At 37.0% G+C, this 15,123-nt stretch overlaps 1 protein-coding gene across 3 annotated transcripts in view; it reads left to right on the forward strand.

The window, feature by feature from the left end:
* Window positions 1-14,921, forward strand: part of LOC150081502 (transcription factor 12-like) — a 621,638-nt gene extending 606,717 nt beyond the window's left edge. For all 3 annotated transcript variants that reach the window (XR_016547303.1, XM_090379956.1, XM_090379957.1), the window contains one exon: window positions 13,867-14,921. Coding sequence is in view for 2 of the 3 variants with exons in the window: in XM_090379956.1 (XP_090236082.1) it covers window positions 13,867-13,908 (42 nt within the window). In the remaining variant the exon portion in view is untranslated. The remainder of the gene's footprint in view (window positions 1-13,866) is intronic.
* Window positions 14,922-15,123: the final 202 nt, after the last annotated feature.

Consider the following 15,123-nt stretch of genomic DNA (forward strand, 5'->3'; position numbering starts at 1 on the left):
TAAGTTAGTGAAGAAATATCATTCTAACTCAGTCCAGATTATTGATGAGTTTGACTGCTTATACAAGGGGAGTTTGAAAAGTTTGTGGCCTGAATATGAATGAGTAGCGTACAGTGTTAAAAATTTCTGTACTTAATATATAACACTTCAAATAGCCACACCACACAATTTTTTTTTTTTTTTTAATTCTTTTTTTAATTACAGGTCATGAATTCAACAAAATTGTTTAAATGAGAAAAGGTGCACAAAAACATACAAAATGCAGTCATCCAGTATTTGGGGGAAAAGGGACTAATGCTGAAGTCAATTCATGAAGATATGATTACATTACAGCAGCACTGGGGAGAAAGCTTTTCCTATTCCACAGTTAAGAAGTGGGCAGGCAAATTTAAACAAGGAATGGAGAGCCTATAAGACCCGTAGCATTCATCACTACAGAAGTTATTGACAGTATGCATGATCTGGTGATGAGTGACAGTTTGGTATGTTGCCAGTGACTTGGACTTCCCTGAATGCATGTCACTCATAATAACAGAGATATGCTAAAGGTGTGCCCATAGCTGTTGACAGCAGATCAAAAACACAAAGGAGTTGTTAAGGGAACATTTAGTATTAGTAGTGACAAATGATGCAAGAAAGCAATCTTATAGTGTATCAGGCAAATTAAAAAAATCCTACCCACATCACTTGTCCATCCACTCCAGCTCCAAGGATTTGTCAGTTCTTGAATTATTCAAACTACCCACTTACAACAACAACAACAAAACAACAACAACAGATGGAAGTTCGTTCCAACAATTAACCACCCGCTGGCTGACAGCAAACCCCCGCACACCTATCCTGCAACTTTCCTTCCTCAATTTGAATTTATGCCCCCTTATGTGTGCAGTCTCAGCACAAGGAAGAATGCCATCAACATTGGCCTTACTCCATCCATTTAAGGCTTTAAACACCTCAATCAAATCTCCTTGCAGGTGCCTAGTCACCAGGAAAGTTCCAGAACTGAAGCCTTTTTTTGGTAAGAGTACCCCTTTGTTCTCTTCATCAGTCTGGCTACCCTTCTCTGTGCCTGTTCCAAAAGATCTGCATCCTTCTGAAATGAGGCCTCAAAACCTGTATACAGCTCAAGATGTGGCCTGACCATGGCCTTGTACAAAAGGATACTCTCCTTATCCCTGCTAGCACAGTTCCTCTTTATCAATGGCAAACCTCATGAATTGTCCTGGCAGTCTGTCTGCACCTCAGAAAACTTCATACGTGACTGCACAATTACCCCCAGGTCTATTTCATTTTCCTGAGTGTAGTAGCAGCACACAGCTGGTATGTTAATCTGGGATTACTGCTAACCATATGCAGTACCTTACATTTGTCTGTTAAACTTCAAATGCTATTTATCAGCTCATCGGCCTAATTTTTATAGTTATTGTTGTAACTTACCTTGATTACTGTCATTAACTACCTTGCAAACTTAAGACATTAAGCCTGATATACCACGCATTATAGCCTTAGTTGCTGATGCACCAGTAAAACCCAAAACAACTAACCCGATATACCTTTATCAATATCATTAATAAATATATACACCGCAGTGACTTTTATACACCGCAGTGATTTTCCCTTAATTCCACATTGCTCCAGTCTTTACAGCAGTCTTTTTTATACTGTTGATCGCTTTCACAGCAGCCAACAGTATCAAAAGCCTTCCTGAAATCCAAGCATATATCAAAATTATTTTTTGCATCCAGTTCCTTGGTCACTGTATCATAGTAACATCAGATTGGTTAGACAAGACTACCACTTAACAAATCCATGCTTTGACTGCAGTATAATTGCATTCCAGTCCAGGTGGTCCTGCATTACTTGTTTTACCAGTGACTCCATTATTTTCCATGAAACAGAAACAAACAGTTCTGTAATTACTCATGTTATTGGCGCCTCCGTAGCCAGGTGGGCAGGGGCAGCAGTGCATAGCACACACACTTCTTGATTAGACTGGGGTTCGAGCCTGTGACCACCAAATATGGAGGATGCAGAAAGGAATGACCACGGTATATCCCCGGAGCAATATGGCCTTAGTTGCTAATGCTCCTAAAAACCAAATAACAACAACATTACTCATGTTATCTTTTGCTACCCCTTTATAAATTACAGATACATTTGCCCATCTCCAGTCCACAGGTACTTCCCCTGAATCCAAAGATGCTCTAATAATTGTGACTGAGGGTTTGCTTACCTCCTTTGCTGCCTCCCTTAATATAATTGAATAGATTCCAATCAACTCTGGGCACCTTTTTCATGTTTAGCTCCAACAATTTATCTTCCACTTTCCTTTCTGTTATCACAAAATTATTTAGCTACCTATTAGAGTTTGATGAATTTCAGGAACCCCCTCCCCTAAAGAATTTCTTATGTGTGAATGTAGGTGCAAATACCTATTCAGTTTGTCAGCAACCTGAACACTAAGGTTACAAACACAAACTATTAAATCAAGTGGTCCAACATGATTCAACCTCTTCCTTCTACTGTTAATATAAATATAGAAGTCTTTGCTACTTATTTTTACATTCTTTGCCAGAGACTTCTTGTAATCTGCCCTAACTTGTTTGCGAACTAGTTTATATCTACCATAGACTTCTGTACCACCTGGTAATTTATATGCATCCCATGCATTTTTTTCCCCTCTGCACAAGTCTCATCAGTTCATCTGACATCCATTTAGGTCTAAGCCTTGAACAGTATTCTCAGTTGGTATGAAAAGCCTAGTAGCTTCAATGATTATTTTCCCTGAATGCTTCTCATTTATAATTCGCTGTTGGTAACATCATCAGTTGATTCCACTGCATAGAATTTAAATTATCTAAGACCACTGTATTCACCCTAATGAAATTAAAAGCCCTTTAACCGTACAGTAATGCCTTGAAGCACATTCCACATTGGTACACTGTGATCGCTGCCACTAGGTGGGTCTTTTCATGCAGTTCTTAATGCATGAAGAATTGTTGCTGGTAACCAGATCAAGAGTACTGCTTCCTCTTGTTGCCTCTTTAACATGCTGCTCCTGCCTTCCTGGCTATGGAGGCGCCTGTTTGTGTTTATGTATTGTGATTGCAATGCAAATACTTTTCAGTTAATGAAGTAAGATTTGGCTTTATTTTCTGCATCTTATTATAGTTACTTTAAAAATAGATTTTTTACTTTCATTCCCATATGCACCATACAGATTATCTGAAATTCATCATTGTTGTGTTTTGAGGATTCACCCTGTTGTTGACATCTTGTTACTTTATAAGTAATTTTAGAATTTCACTGAAAGTTATGTAGGAACCCCCTATTCTGACCTGAAGACAGAATTTCAGATGAATTTAGAATCATTGGCATATTTGTTTATTTGGATACTGGAAAAAAAAAATAAATAAAAAATATATATATATATATATATATATTGTCAAATTAGCTATTATTTGTAATGTAGGAAAGTATGTCATTTAGTTATATTATGTTAATAGACACTGCTATAAAAATGCCAAATTAATTATGGACTGTTTTGTGTAGTATGGTGCCTCTTGTTATTCCTTTGTACTGTTCATCAATCCTACATAGTCATTTAGGAATTATAATTAGATTATAGCAATATTTTGTTTTCCATTGATATATCAATTTACTCTCTAATAGTATTACATTTACTTCCCATAAATGTACTTTAAAATTTTATTGCTGCATTGTTCTGAATATAGTATGACCCTTAGATTTTAAGATTATTAATGAAAAGTTTTAACCCGAAGGACAAAAATATCAGTGATAGACCTGTTGTACATATCACATAAAAAATAAATTTTATTTATTTTCTTATTATTATTTAAATATATTTCCTATAAGCTATGAAATAGCCAACTTTTCCTGGAAATAACCACATTATATTGTTATGATTTCATCACAAGATTTGTGTATAGTTATTGAGTAATACTGTTGCCTGTGGAGATGTTAATGCATGATAAAGCATGTTAGTACAATATTTATCCAAGAATTAGAATAGTTTGCTGCTAAATAACACAATAGGAATAAAGTACATTTGTATTCTACATCACAAAAAAATCAGTAACTATTTTTTAGAATGAAGAAATATCTTATTTTGTATGATGTTAAAGAATGCTTCAATTTAAACATTTGTATGGGAAGCAAAATTCTTGGGGAAGAGGTTATGATATAAAAAGCTTTTATTTGATTCATTTAAAAGACATGAAGATTGGAAAGAAGTCGATTACATGTTACAAAGTGGAGAATATTACCAACGGCACCCAAGAACAATATTGAAAATCACAGTAGGATGAAAAGTGATTCTTTCAGATAGATTGCTAACATTAGCCCTAATTGCTAAGAGTTAAATTTAGCTAAAGAAATAAACAGTTAAATTCATTTTGAACCTTCAGAATTGCCCTGGAATGCTTTTTAGTTCATGGAGATCCTGGTGACAATATGTTCCTTTTAATCTACACTCATAATTGAGAAACACACAATCAAAAATAAAATGGCTATTTTTTTTTATGTTTAAGGCTTATCATGGAACCATTAATTTGTTTATTATTATCACAAACACAAAAGGTATAAGGACCTATAGTACTTTAGTACAGTGTATGGGTTGAGGGCTGAAAAGGCAGAAGATAAGAGTTGACATTAGATCTGAATTTCTGTAAACTATAATTTTCAGAGAATTTGTGCAAAGGAAGGTTGTCTCAAAGAATAAAAGTAGTAGGGATAAATGAGGTAGAGGAAAAGTTATTTATGAGTTTGGAGTTGGGTAGTGAATGGATGCTAACTAGCTTTACATGTTTAGACTGGTTTGGAAGAGGAGGATGGAATTACAGATATCAGTTCAGAAGACCAGTGCTCATGGAAATATCTATTGAATTGACACCCTCTTTTGGATTGCATCTAGGAGTTCATTAGAAGTTTTGAGGATTCCATGCCAGATGTGGGAACAATATTCCATGGTGGAATAGATTTTACAGAATGAACAGCTGTTTAGAGAAAAAGTAACACTGAGAGCAAAAGAAACCCTGTTTGTTTGTTTGGTTTTTTTCTTTTTTTTTTATGCAGAGGAGGAAGCAATATTTGTTGAGGTGCTTATGCCAAGAGAAAGAAAAAGAGAGATTAGAGTTACCTTAAATAAAATTATGTGATCTGCCTAGAAATCTGGGTTATTGAAGGTGAGTACGGGAGGGCAGATTCTTTTCTGAGAAATAACTCAAGTTAACTAAGTTTTCTGTACCCTGTTGAAGAATTACCTGGAAGTCAGCATTCAAGGAATTAATATATAAACACTGACATAGGAAACCATGTGTCAAAAGGCCAACCTGATATTTGTCTGCACCCAAATCATAGTTGTTCGGTTTCAGTCTCTTCAATTTTGTTTCCTTATGAATGTATCTTACACATTACACAAGAAAACTGATATTAATGAAGCTTACATCTTCTGTTCTCAGCTCCCCACAAAGGGTGAGTAATAAAAAAGTGCAAGAACCTATATTTATTTGTTTGTTTACGTCAGCAGCCTGACTCACAGAAGCCATTCTGTGAGTTATTTTTGCTTTGAGTTACCAAGCCAAAATTGTGGTTGCTTGCTGATTTCAACAGCTGTACTAAACTTAATAATGATCCTATTGCAAAACTAAAAAAAAAAAGGGGGGGGGGGGATGAAGGTGCTCCTTTCTCAGTGAAAGATTGGTAGGAATACCCATGGTATAATTTCACTATTTTCAGATATTAAGGCTCACAAAGGCAACCCATCCAATAGTCGGTGGTAGATACTATCTGTGCATAAATGACTTGCTGCTGTTCTCCTGTTTTCTTCCTCTCAATTCCATTCTTGAAAAACATAATAATTTCGTATCTTTCAGCATGGAAGTCGTGCTTTCAATTTAAAAAGTAGTTTTACCAAAGGGGGGGAAAAAGTCTGAGTATGATGATTTCCCTGCATACCCTGACAAACTAAGTATTTTGCATCTACTGTACATTCACACCTGAAGAATTTGCAGGAGTGGGAATACCAAATTATAACTGGAAGCTAAATGATTTTATGATAACTTAAAAAAAACTGTTGAATACAAAAGTAAATAAAGTACCTGGGGCAGATGGAATTTATCCAATGATATTAAAAGAAGCAACAACAAGAGAGGGAACAAACCTTTGATCAAAATTATGAGAGCATCTTGGATTCAGAGGAAGTCCCTATAGATCAGAGATATGAAAATGTCTCTCCTATTCACAAAAAAGGGGATCAAAGGGAGACATGACTAATTACAGACCTGTAAGTTTGATTTCTGTTCCTGGTAAAGTAATGGAGTCAGTGTTAAAGGAGTAGTGTAGGATCATCTTGATAGGAATGTGATTATACAGAAATCATAGCATGGATTTTTTTAAGCTATCAACTTCCACAACGACAGATAGAAGTTTGTTCCAGCAATCAACTACCTGCTGGCTAAAGCCCATATATTCGACAACTGTTTTTCCTCAATTTGAGTTCATGCAACCCTCAGGTTGGTAATCTGAGCAAGAGGAAAAATCCCATCAGCACTGAGCCTGCTCAATCCATTCAAGGCCTTATACACCTCGATCAGATCACCTCGCAGGTGCCTAGTCTGCAGATGCTGAAATTTTCAGAACTTAGTATTTTCAAAATATTTTGTTATGGAAGACAATTGTGTTTCTGTAAGAATATTAATGGTGTATATTTACACAAAATTAAGTTAAAAACTGGTTTGATGCACAATGAAAATAAGCTGTTTTCTTGAAAGAAATATATAAAATTATGGTATGTTCAAGATCTTAATAGCAATATAATAAAGTTGTAATATAATACTAAATGTAATATAATAAAGTTCCATGACTTTGCTTGGAACATCTGTGCTGGTCTTAAGATAACAGGATTAATCACTTTTGATATTTTAGGAATCAGTGGATCACTTTAGAAACTACAAGGAGGTTTTGCAGAATACTGTTCTTTTCTATGTTTGTGGGATGGTCACGCAGCAGAAAAACATTATAATGTGCAGCAGTGGTAAAAGCCAGAGCAATTTTTATCAGAGAGAAGTAACACAAAGTATGTTCCACTAGTTGAACCAAACAGGATTCTCTTCCACCTTTGCATATGACAATTAATAAAGAATTTTGTTAAGGCTGTGGATAAAGAACGGAGTGAATTCTGCTACCTAAGAGAAGGGTTTCCCAGTTTAACAGATGCAAAACTGAAAGAAGGAATTTTCATTGAACCTCAAATAAAGAAACTCTTCACAGATGATGTATTTGAAGCAAAACTACAGGATACTGAATTAGCAGCTAGCCAGTCACTTAAAGCAGTCATTTAATGCAGGAATTTCTTAGAAGGAAAGAAGATAATTGTAAATCTCTGGTTTCAATTTTACTGCAATATTATAAAGATATGTGCTGCCAAATTTTTTCCTTCAAAATTTGGGAGGTAAAGTGATTGAGCAAGGGAAATGCTTTCATCAGGGCATATCCTTGATGGGAAAGTGGTACCAAGGTTGCTAGGATACTGCTATGATGGAAGATTACAGCTGGTTTCTTAAGAAGGAAAGCAAAATAGACTATAAAAAAATCCTTTTGGATGGCAAATATTTTTAAGAAAACAATGTATGTATTACATTATATGTTTTTTTAAAATATTTTAAAATGAATAAGACTTTTTTGAAGGTAGCATTGTAGTACTGTATGATATTTGAAATTATTCATTCATTAAAATACTAAAATTTCAGTATATCTTTCAGTTAAGATGTGATAGAGACATGATTCCGGTATTTTTTGAATTGGCTCAATTTTTTAGAATTTGCAAGTTTTACTCAAGAGGGTTTTTTTTTTCTGCTAGTGTATTGTCTTTTGCAGTTGTAGTTTATAAATGATGTGTTATGGTTGAGTATTTAATAAAGTGGCAGAAGATGCAAAGAAAACAGCAAAGACTTCTTTACTTATGTAAACTCCAGAAGGAAAGGGATGAATCATGTCCACTTGATATCAGTGGTTCGACTGCTGAGGTAGCTGACAAACTGAATGAGTATTTTGCATCTACATTCACACATGAGGAATGTCTGTAGGGAAGTGGAGGCCAGAAGCTTAAACTCTAGCAGGGAGCTAAATGATTTTGTAATAACTGAGAGCAAAGTGGAGGAGAAATTGTTGAAGCTGAACATAAGAAAGGCACCTGGGATGGATGGGAGGGATCTATCTAGTTATATTAAAGGAGGCAACAAAGGAAGTAAGCAAATCCTTAGCCATAATTAGGAAAGCTTCCTTGGACTGGAAATATGCAAATGTGTCCCCAATTCACAAAGGGGGATCAAAGGGTGACACAAGTAATTACAGCCCTGTTAGTTTAACTTCTGTTCCGGGGAAAATAATGGAGTCACTCGTTAAAGAAGCAGGGTCATCTAGACAAGACTGCAGTTATAGTTCAGACATATCATGGGTTTGTTAAGGGGAAGCCTTGTCTGACAAATCTGATTGGATACTATTATGGCAAGAGGATTTATGGGAGCTATAGTAGATGTGGAATTGTTGGGAAATAGACTTATCATGGTCAGATTTGCAGCAAATCCAGTTGACATGGTAATCATACAAGTTTATATGCCAACTTTAAATAGTGCTGATGAATTAGTTGAGGAGACGTACAAACAGTTGGAGGAATTAATACAGAAAACCAGATCAAGAGATGTGATGATTATGGGAGATTGGAATGCTGTGGTTGGAGAGAGAGAAGGGAAGAAAAGACTGTGGGGAACTTTGGTCTGGGTGTGAGAAACACAAGAAGTCAACACTTACTGCAGTTTTTGTACAGAAGAGAGTCTAAATGTAGCAAATACATGGTTTAAAGCACCACTGCGCAGAAGATATACATGGAAGAATCCTGGTGGTCACGAAGGTACCAAATTGATTACATCTTAGTTAAACTGAGATACCATAACCAAGTGAAGAAAGCAATGTCCTATCTGGGAGCGGACGGAGATTCAGACCACCCACTAGTAAGATGAATGTGGAACTAAAATTGCACTGAAGCACCTGAATTAAAGGAAATCATTCATGAGATGGAACATTGAGAAATTTAGACAGGAGAGTGTGAAAATTGTGTTTCAAGATCTGACAAATATTATCGCTGCTGAGGAGACTACTAATGATCTAGAGCAAAATTGGTCTTTACTCAAGGAGATGACTTGTAAAGCTGCATCGATGGCTCTGGGTAAGTGAAAAAATTAGGAGGAAGCCTTGGATCACAGATATTTTACTGCAGAAAATGGAAGAGAGGAGAGGAGGAAACTGAAAGGCTAAAAAAAAAATATGATCAAAGGAACTATCATAAATTGAAGAATGAAATTGATAGGGAATGTAGGAAGGCTAAAGAACAGTGGTGGGCAGAGAACTGTCAAGAGATTGAAATACTCTAACAACAAGGTCAGGTGGACTTTGCGCATAGAAAGATCAGAGCGAGAGCAATGTAGGATGAAAAGGGAATAACAGTACTGAACTTCAAAGAACAAAAGGAAAGAGCAAGGAGATATGTTGAACTTTATGACGATTCAACCATGTACACATGGAGGAATATGGCGCTAGAAGAACAAGAAAACATGGAGGAAATATCTAAAGATGAATTCAACACAGCTTTTAAAGTCCCTTAACAATAACAAAGCATCAGAAATTGATAACATACCTGCAGAGCTTTTAATATAGTGGAGAAAATCTGAAGAAAGCTTTATTTGAACTGATAAATATGATATACAGGGATAAGCATTGGCCAGAGGAATTCTGCACAACAATCATAATCCCCCATACCCAAGACTACAGAACTGTCAGTTTTAATACCCATGCATCCAAGATGCTGCTGAAAGTTGTCAAAGTTCGTATAGAGAGTGATATTGAACAATTTTTAGATGACTCACATTACAGTTTTTGCAGAGGCAGATCGAGGAGAGATGCTATTGGAGGGTTAAGAGAGTTGGGAGAGAAAATGTATAACATGGGAAGAAACCTCTATGTGTTTTGTGGATTACAAGAAGGCATTTGATAGAGTAATCTGGAGAGAACTGTTCCCATTGCTTGAGAAAATCGGATGCAAGAAGATTATTGCACTGATCTATGACTTATACAGGGTGTCTCAAAAATATTGGTACAAATGTTTAGGGGAGGTAGGTAACATCTAAAGGAAGGTGAATCGCATAGGAACCCATAATCGGAAATGTCACCATAAGTCGGTACATGGCGCTGTTCATCGGTTCGCGAGAGGGAAAATTTCTGGTTTACTCATTCAAGCAGTAGTCGCTGCACGAAGAGCATGCATCGATATACGAACTGTAAGGTGGCAGACATGCACCTAGTGTATGGATTAGTAGAGGGCCCACACAGTGTGCAGCACAAATCGCTTCGCAATAAATGTTAGGGCAGGTATGGTTGGTGTCTGCTTAGTCGGCCCATACCTGTTACCATCCTGCATGATCCGCTAAATATCGGATCTTTCTTGAACGAGTTCTACCAGGGTTACTTGACGACGTTCCAGCAAATGTGAGATGCAACATTTGATTTCAACATGACAGGGCGCCTACCCATTATGGAAGGTGGGTTCGTGACCATTTGAACAGGCATTTTGGGCATCAATGGATTGGCCGTGGTGGACCTGTTGCCTGGCCCCTACACTCACCTGATTTATCGAGCCTTGATTTCTTTCTATGGGAGGGGGGCCCTCAAATCTATCGTGCATGAATCACCTGTGGAGACAGAAATGAATCTTCTGGCGAGACTCATCTGCGCTGCTGCTACTGTCAAAGAAACTCCAGGTGTTTTCGACCATGTCTGCCAGTCCACGCTGCATCGGTGTCACGCATGCATCTTGTCTCTTGGTGGAACCTTCGAGCATCTGTTGTAACATCATGAAATGCATCCATCTCATACTCCATTGTTAATATTATGTCAAATAAATGATTACACTAATTACTGTCTTGTGTCATTTCTGCTACTTGTGCCTCTGCTACTACTTTCCCATGAAGTTTCCAGTTATGGGTTCCTATGCGATTCACATTCCTTTAGATGTTACCTACCTCCCCTAAACGTTTGTACCAATATTTTTTAGACACCATGTATAGAAGACAAAATGTGGTGATGAGGGTGACGGGAGAACTGACAGATAAAGCTAAAGTTAGAAAGGGAGTAAGACGGGGCTGCTTACTTTCACCTGGTTTGTTCAATGCTTTTGCCAAAGTGATAATTAAGGAGGCACTTTGGAATAATAAGTGGGGAGTTAAAATAGGTGAAAAGTACATACAGGCTATAGTAGCAGGTTGCCCTGTACGCTACAAAAAAAGATCAAAAGACTAAGAAAGTGCTGAAGTATGGAATGAAAATAAATGTGAAGAAAACAAAGGCAATGATGATTGGTAAAAGGTTAATTCCCATACAAATTGAGATCGATGAAGTAAGAATAGAACAGGTAGAGCACTTTAGGTATCTGGGGCAGTTATTTGCACATGACATTTCATGTCAAACTGAGATTCAATCCAGAATTGCAATGGCAAAACAATCTTTCAAGAATAATAAACTGCCATTGATTACAGATGTCGCAGGAAATTAGGAAGATAATAATAATAGTGGCACTATATGCAGCAAAGACATGGATTCTAACAAAGAGAGACAAAAAGAGACTTGAGGCCTTTTAGATGTGGTGCTGGTGCAGGATGGAAAAAATTAAATGGACTGAAAATATGTCAAATGCGGAATTATAATTTTGATATCATGTCCAAGAACAAAGGAAAATTCTAGGTAGAATAGGATCAACTAGACTCAAATGGGTGGGCCACGTGATTTGACATGGCGGCTTGCATCTGGATACAATGGTGAGGTCTGTGGAGGGAAAACAACACCCCAAGGATAGACCAAAAAAGACCATCAGGACGATGCTGGATGAAGCAGGACTTCGAAATTTTGAGGCACTAAAACAAATGGCATAGGACAGACAAAGATGGCGACAGTTCATCAGAGGAAATGACCAGTCACAAGACTGAATTACTGATGATCACTATGTGGTTACAAAGGAACTGGATGCAAAAATAATTTTGATATCACATACTTGAGTTTTAGGAAAGCTTTTGATACTGTTGCACATGGAAGACTACTATAAAAATTGGTTCAGTATGGCATTAAGGGCAAGTTGATGGTTGAGTGGGTGAAGACAGAGTGGTAATCAATGGACACTGCTCTTCGTTGAGTTCCCCCCCCCCCCCAGGGTTCAGTGTTGGGCCCTTTGTAGGGTTGTTAATAACAGTACACTACTGCAACAGGATCTAGAAAAGTTGAGCAGATGGGCTGAGAAGTGGCAAATGAAGTACTGCATATGGGTAGCAGTAACCCTAGAGTAACATACCAAAGGTGTGGTACCACACTCAGGGTATGTTACTCTAGGAGAATGAAACTGAAGAATGAAAAGGACCTGGGGGTAATTGTGCAGTCAGATATGAAGTTTTCTAAACAGTGCAGACAGGCTGCAAGAGTAGCTCATGCTGTCTTGTCAATGATATACAGGAATTTTGCTAGCAGGGATAGGGAGGTGATTGTCCTCGTATAAGGCAGTGGTCAAGCCACACGTTGAGAACTGCATGCAGGTCGGGAGGCCTCATTTTAGGAAAGATGTAGAGCTGCTGGAACGAGTACAGAGAATTGGAACGAGATTGGTGAATGGAACAAAGGGTTGCCGTTACCAAGAAAGGCTTAAGTTCTGCAAATTGCAGCATCTGGAGACTAGGCACCTGCAAGGTGATCTGATTGAGGTGTATAAGGCTTTGAATGGTTTGAGCAGGCTCAATGCTGATGAGATTCTTCCTCTTGCTCAGATTACTCACCTCAGGGGACATAAATTCAAATTGAGGAAAGACAATCGTAGAATAGATTGTGCGGAAAATATGCCTTCAACCAGCGGGTGGTTGATAGTTGGAACAAACTTCCACCTGTCGTAGTGGAGGTTGACAACTTAAATAAGTTGAAGGCAGAACTGGACAAGCATTTGGAGTGAAATGGGAAGGTTTTTTTTTTTTTTGATGCTATATAAGCTTACTTTCTTGCATCATATGCCTATTTTAAGTGTTATCATATCAGTCTGTGAATGTATGGTCAATTGCACAATATATTGTGTAACAATAATGAAATTGTTTTGACCAGCATTGTCTAATTATTATGAATTATAGATTTTATAAGAGGAACATGAAATACATGAAATTTTTAGGTACTTTATAATCGTTTTGAGAAAGATGGCCCTGTCAGTATTCCAACGCACATCACTGGAGTTCCCTTCATCCATTAAGTAGTGTAGAATTAGAAGCAAGATTTTTTTTTGCTAATAGACCCAGAAGGCTCTTGAATTTCTCATTTCAGCTCAGAGACAAGATGTTTTAATATCCACTTGCCATAGATCATAGCTTGTTGCATCTCCAGTGATAATTATTTCTGTTATTGATACTTGTTCTTTAATTCCAATGCTTTCTCATATTACTAATCAAACCAGTTTAAAAATCCCTAGTGCTACTTCAGTAGACCGCCACTTGTATTATTTATAGTATTTTCCTCTTCGTGGTCATCAACAGGTATGGTCCCTATGGTCTCACAAAATTGTAATTTTGTTTACCTACAGTAATGAACATACTCAGTGTATAGTTATTGCCTGAGGTCTCCAAGTATCATGTGATATATAGCCTGGAGAGATATTTAAGCTGCTCATATAGTTAATGTAATTCATTTATTATATTCTAGAATTAAATTAATTTTTGTAAGTTACTGCTCCCTTTATTAATAAGCAAATATTTTTTTTGCTTCTCTGGTCTTTAGGGTCCTCAGCCACCACTGCCTCAAGGTCAACCTCAGCCATGAAAACATACAACCAAGCACATGGCCTGCTTTCCAAACCCGTGAAAGAAGAAAAAAGCAAAAAAAAGTTGTCCGCAACTTCAATCCGTGAGCTCCCAAAGAATGTGCAGACTTTGTAAAAAGTGTTCTCCAGCCTGAAGCCCATGTACAAGTGAAGAGATGCATTACCTTCAATCAGATGAACTCATCTACTCATATTTCTCTTCCATTTATCTGAGTCTCTACCAAAGAAAATTTTTAAATATTCTAATGGCAACAGAAGCCAGTATACCACAGTGCTATGGACAAAGTCTTTCTGTCATTTTCCCAAGAAAGACCATATTGTGCTCTACTACCAGGGTTACTAATTTAAAGTAACAGTCTTCTTTTAGACTTTAGTTATGTTGCTTGGTCCAGAACTTCTTCCCACATTTTGGTGTGGCAACGTTGCCAAACTGCTTTCACATAGCAACAGTAAGTCGGCTGTTACTGAGGCCAAAGTACTTTGCACCTAAGCATCACAGGAGCTTTGTTTCCAAAGACTATAGAATGTGCAAAGGAAAAAAAAGTGCTTAAGATTTTTTTACAACTCACATTGAGAGTGGGGAAATATTTTAAGGTAGCTAATTTTTTCATCTCTAAAAGTATAGCTTTTAACAAATTAGGAAACTTGTAATTTTAAATAATTAGTGGTAGGAGACTGTAGTTCACTATCACATTTTCCATACCTTACCTCCTGGAGTCCAGTGCGGTCTTGCTGTTTTTCTCCACTGAAATAGTAGGCTTAGTACTTACTGCCTAAGGGAAAGCCTTTCATTTTGGTTGCCATGGGGAAATCTCAACACGTGGGGGAATGCAGCAGAAAACAGTTCTCCAGATAAGAGGAAGAGAAAATAATGTGAATAATACCATATGCAGAGTTGATATTCATGCATTTGTTCAATTTTTGAAGTGACCAAGCTACAGTTTGTACAGATATATGTAAGAAAATACACCCGTAGCCATTTTTATCTTCTAACGTGGTTACTCTTAATGGCAAAAATATACACTTCATTGTACTTAAAAACTGCAGATGAGGAAAGTCTTTCTACTTCGAGAAGAGAAGTTCGTTATTGCTTGGTGAGATTTGAATATTTCTTTTCTTGTTGCTGTTTGTCTAAAACATAACAGAATAAAAAAAAAAAAAAAAAAAAAAGATTACGGCACTATATGAATAAGAAATTTTTACATTTAAAATGG

This window comes from Mastigoproctus giganteus, chromosome 8 (genome assembly GCF_048544385.1).
Source record: "Mastigoproctus giganteus isolate SK-2022 chromosome 8, ASM4854438v1, whole genome shotgun sequence".
Lineage (NCBI taxonomy): Eukaryota > Metazoa > Arthropoda > Arachnida > Uropygi > Thelyphonidae > Mastigoproctus > Mastigoproctus giganteus.